This window comes from Etheostoma cragini, unplaced genomic scaffold, assembly GCF_013103735.1.
Source record: "Etheostoma cragini isolate CJK2018 unplaced genomic scaffold, CSU_Ecrag_1.0 ScbMSFa_2055, whole genome shotgun sequence".
NCBI lineage: Eukaryota > Metazoa > Chordata > Actinopteri > Perciformes > Percidae > Etheostoma > Etheostoma cragini.
The window spans coordinates 891-6,566 of NW_023266175.1; the positions used below are offsets into that span (position 1 = coordinate 891).

Here is a 5,676-nt window from a genome sequence, read left to right on the forward strand (position 1 = left end):
GGGTTAAGGTCCCCCATCAGATGATGGAGTTCTACTATCTGTCCACTAGATGGAGCTAACTGACCATCTAATGAGCTAAAGATCAGCAACATCAACTCTGCTGCTCACTCGCCAAATGGCGTTTCCTGTTACCAGAGAAGCTGTTGCATAATGTCTAGGGATTATAGGAAATGGAAGAAGAACTAATGACTGTATCTGATACGGCCTGTCAAAGACCCTAAGACCTGTCAAAGACTGTAAGACCTGTCAAAGACCCTAAGGCCCGTAAAAGGTCCTAAGGCCCGTCAAAGGCCCTAAGGCCTGCCTAAATACATTTAGCTCATAATACTTGTGTACTTTTAACTCAGTAGGCCTTTAACTTGTACTAACGCAGTAAGGTTGACAGTGTGTATTAGTACTTTAACTGTAGTACAGAATAAACACTAGACACTTCAGATTCTTTCATGAGTTGTGTGTTCTGAATATAAATAATTGGTGAGTTTCAGTAATGTACATTTTACTTCCCAAATATTGATTTTGGAAACAGCTCCATTATAGCTAGCATGGTTAGCATTGGTTAGCATGGTTAGCATTGGCCGACACACGGGTTAAATATGGATTTAGAATACACTTTCATGGTCACTCAGATTCAAACAACAATGTCAACATAAAAACCTGGGTCCTAAATCCATTTAAAAAGAGTGACATCCAGACTGCCTTTCTGGCAGGTCCTTTAACAAGCCTTTAAAGTAGATGGTGATTCTGTTTCTTTTAATGCTAATCTTAACCCCCCTAACCCAAACCCCCTAACCCAAACCCCCTAACCCAAACACCCTACCCCCTAACCCAAACACCCCTAAACCCCCTAATCCTAACCCCCCTAACCCTAACATCCCTAACCCCCTAACCCTAACAGCCCTAAACCCCCTAACCCAAACACCCTAACCCAAACACCCTAACCCCCCTAACCCAAACACCCTAACCCCCCTAACCCAAACACCCTAACCCCCCTAACCCAAACACCCTAAAGTTACTTGAATGTAACGCATTAGTTACTTTCTAAAATAACTGGTTACTTTTATAATTTGTAACTGAGTATCTAATTACGTTTTGGAAGAAGTAACTAGTAACTGTAACTAAGTACTTTTTAAAAGTAACTAGCCCAACACTGCCAGTGAGTCCCGGCGATGCCGATAAAGTGGTTTCAGGTGTAATTATGGTTTTTCCAAAACTTCACGCCGACACCATTCACTCTGATGTGATATTAACGGCGCGGCGAAGGCGTTCAAGGTGCTGTTGACGTTACTCTTCCTCTGAGACTAGCAGGCACAGCGGGGGTGTCTGTGCCCTGGGGAATGACTGACAGGCTGAGGGTGTTGTGGTCCGTTGCAGTTCCTCCAGCCTGTGTTTTCTCCCTTTCCTCTGTGTGTCTGTCTGGTTGTCTGTCCTTCGCCTGAGGGGGCGTGGTTTCCTGTTCTAACTCTGACTCTCCGTACAGATTCATCTGTTTCCCTCCGAGCTGCCTTCCCGTGTTTGTAATACTTCGTTAAACAATCTGACCTTTATCCTGTCTACGGTGTTCTGCATCTCTGTGATTCTGGGTCATACCAAAACCTTAACAGAGGGGTGCAAGGCAAGGCAACTTGATTTCTACAGCACCTCGTTGCTGTATTTACGTCAAAAACCTTTTTTTAAAATTGTCGGATTAAATGTTGAAAAAGCTTCAACACATTGCAAAAAAATCTATTTAAAAAAAACTAAAAAATTTTGGAAGAAGCGACAAAAACTATATACACAAAACTCAAAGGCAACCAAAACATTGCAAAAAATGTTAAAAACAATTTGTCGACATTTTGTTGCCATTGACGTTACTCTTCCTCTCAGAAAGAACGAAACGTGGACGTCTAATAAACAAACAATAACGTTTATTTTGTGGTCAAAATATTATTTTTATTGTACAATTAACAAACAAAACACTGAGACATAAGAACCAGGACCAGGACCAAAAAAACACCGGGGGACAGGTGGGGGGGGGGACCCAACAATCAATATAGTTATCAGATAAATCAATAAACATAAAAACATTATTTTATCTTTATTTTAATGTTTCTAAGATTGTATCCATTTTATGATTAATAAGCGTCATTTATGATATTTTGTTGCACTCTGGCACCTTTTTACATTCAGATTGTTGGGTTTCTGTAAATCTCATCCCAGAGTCCGGTCTAGACCTGCTCTTTATGGAAAGACCTGGGAGATAAATAACACCCCAGAGTCCGGTCTAGACCTGCTCTTTATGGAAAGACCTGGGAGATAAATAACATCCCAGAGTCCGGTCTAGACCTGCTCTTTATGGAAAGACCTGGGAGATAAATAACATCCCGGGGTCCGGTCTAGACCTGCTCTTAATGGAAAGACCTGGGAGATAAATAACATCCCAGAGTCTCGGTCTTGACTCGGACTTAAACCTTTTTGGACTCGGTCTTGACTAGGACTCAACTAGTCCTGGTCTTGGACTTGTCTTGCCAGATATGGCTTTTGGGCTTTTGGTCTGGACCAAGTCCAGGTGTCTTTATTATGTTGATAATAATATTGGAGGGAAAGTGAAACCCAAAATGATTGTCCTGATACTGTCATGTATAAGACCTTTATTCCTGTCCTGGACTTGGTCTTGACTCGGGCTCAAACCTTTTTGGACTCTGTCTTTTCTTGGACTCGAACCTCTTTGGACTTGGTCTTGACTCGGCTCAACTAGTCCTGGTCTTGGACATGTCTTGGACTCAAACCTCTTTGGACTCGGTCTTGACTTGGACTCGACTAGTCCTGGTCTTGGACTTGTCTTGGACTCGGCTAAGGTGGTCTTGACTACAGCCCTGGCTCTAGGTGCCAAAATAAATTAAATAATAAATAGTAAGTCTGAGTTTGGTTTGGCCAATTTGTTTTGTTTTGTCATGGAAAGAGAAATCGTGGCAGAGAATCTGGATTCCTAGTTTCCCCGACCGGTGCCGGTCTAGCTCCAGTAGACGTGTGAAGATGCAGTAGAGGTGCAGTGTCGTATGTGGTCTACTTGTGAACAAGAACAGTAACATCTCCCTTTATTGCACTTTCACAAATAGAATAAAGGTTCCCCGAATCTGAAACTGTGATTTTAGAAATCTTTAGCCTCTCTGGGTAATGTAGTCCAGATCTGACAAGTCTAGCGAGGTGTAGTGGTTTCAGACACCAGAGCAGGGGGAATGAGAGGGAGAAACGCCAGAGCAGGGGGAATGAGACGGGGAAAGATATTCGTTTTTTTGACCATAATGTACCAGCCGGACCCCTCCGTCTGAACTGGTCTAGACCCCCCAGTGTGTTCAGGTCTTGGCGTCCAGCATCTCCAGCAGCAGCTTGTGCAGCGGGACGCCGCGGTGGCGGTGCAGCCGCAGCAGGACCTGCACGGCTCGGCCGGCGGTCTGGCGCAGCAGGGGCAGGCTCATCAGCAGCCGGCCCGCCCGGTGCTGCTCTCGCCGGGTCGACTCGTAGTCCTGCAGGGCCTCGTGGAGCCAGTCCTGGAACCGCTGCACCGAGTCCGGACAGTCCACCGGCTCGGCGTCTGATGGACAGAAGACAGGAAGTCAGGACAGGACGTTCGCTCAAGGTACGAGGGGTTTACTCGAGTACTTCAGAGCTGCAGCGACTCATCGCTGGGGCCGACATGTATTTACAATAACATGTTGGATTGGATGATAAAGTAAACATTATTATTTATTATTTAATTATTATTATTAATAACATTATTATTTAATTATTAATATTATTTTTTGTAATTGTATTATTATTAATAATATTATTTTAATTATTAATATTATTTTTGGTATTTGTATTTTTATTATTTTTATTCTTTTATTATTCTTATTATTATTAATTTAAATTAGTATATATTATATTTTGTATGTTATTATTATTATTATTTTATTATTACTATTATTTTATATTATTATTATTTTATATTATTATTATTATTATTCATGTTAAAACATTTTCAATTTAGAAAAAAATATTATTAAAATTATTATTATTATTTTAAATTAGTATATATTATATTTGTATGTTATTATTGTTTTATTTTATTTTATTATTTTATATAATTATTATTATTTTATATTATTATTATTTACTTTATTACTATTATTTTATATTATTATTATTATTTTATATTATTATTATTATTCATGTAAAACTATTTTCGATTTTGAAAAAAATGTTTTTTGTTAATTTTTTAATTACATCGGGCGCAGTGAATGGTTAGGATGAAATTATATATTTTTTTGTTTTTGCTGTAATATTAATTACTTAACCCTTGTTTGGTATTTAGGTCAGATTGACCTATTTCTAATTTTTACAAGAAGAAAAATGGTCCAAGTTCCAAGTTTTCTACCTGAAATCAGCGTCCTTTCCTTATTTCCTGAGATAAACATGTCTTCCTGACTCAGAACATTATTCTGGATATGACACTTATGTTGTTTCCATAGTGGATTTTTAACATTAATTATAACCTTGTGATAAAAACCCCACCTCCATGTTTAATAGTGTGCTAGTAGAGACTGATGCATTCCCTAAACATAGATGTTATCTCAGCTGTTGGAAATGGAGATAAAGACGATATTTGTTAGTAGATTATGAAGTAAAATTATATCACAGGTTTGTTTTTAAAACCCCAAATAAGTCCCGGAGGTGGAGACAATACGAGGACATGTGTTTGCTAATAACATGTTGGATTCATGTTAAGACATTTTGAATGCCCCCCCCCCCCCCCCCCCCCCCCCCCCCCCCCCCCCCCCCCCCTGCTCTAGAGCACTCAGACTCAATTTCAAAATAAAAGACTATTGAACTGTTGGGGTCAGAGAGACGGTTAAGTTGGAGAAAAGAAGGTCAAGGTCAGCCACACACACACACATGGATACACACACACACGCGCACACACACATGGATATACATACACACACACAGAACCCCACGCATAAACACATTAACAGAAACACGCACACACACACACACATAATCACACACAGCCCCACGCATACACACACAAAGACACACACACACACACACAGAAACACAGACACACAAATACACACACAGACACACACACACACACACACACACACACACACAGATTTTCACACAGAAACACACAGGCACACAGACAGACAAACAAACACACACAGACCCACGCATTAACAGAAACACGCACTCACAAATACACACACACACACACACACACACACACACACACACACACAGCAGACAATTAACAGTTTATGGATCCAGAAGCGAGTCTATCAATAAACTTTATTGATCCGAGGTTCAGACAGTGGGAGACTGACCAGACTTCAGCTGGAAATGTCCCATCATGCACTGCTTCAACAGGAACCACACAGTGCCAGTCAGGTGTTATTGATCAGCTGTTAGCATCTGTTAGCATCAACAACGTCCTATCTCTCCTCCTCCTCCCACACACATCGTCCTGCCAACACACACACTCCCTACAGCACCAAGTGTGTATCAATCCGCCGCGGAAAGTAGTCCCCAACAACGCACTATTTAATAGAAGCTACCGTGCAGTGAGCAGCTGTTTTAGGAGATGATGTAATTATGTATTGGCGAGGTGTTTTTAACGGACCTACACAGCGTCTTGGGGCCATGTAGGAAAAATAC

At 40.8% G+C, this 5,676-nt stretch overlaps 1 protein-coding gene across 1 annotated transcript in view; it reads right to left on the minus strand.

Annotated features, from left to right (window-relative positions):
- Positions 1-3,295: 3,295 nt before the first annotated feature.
- The window catches only part of LOC117940256 (estrogen-related receptor gamma), a 3,567-nt gene continuing 1,186 nt past the window's right edge, over positions 3,296-5,676 (minus strand). The window contains exon 2 of the mRNA XM_034865602.1: positions 3,296-3,571. Coding sequence (XP_034721493.1) covers positions 3,333-3,571 — 239 coding nt within the window. The 3' untranslated portion in view covers positions 3,296-3,332. The remainder of the gene's footprint in view (positions 3,572-5,676) is intronic.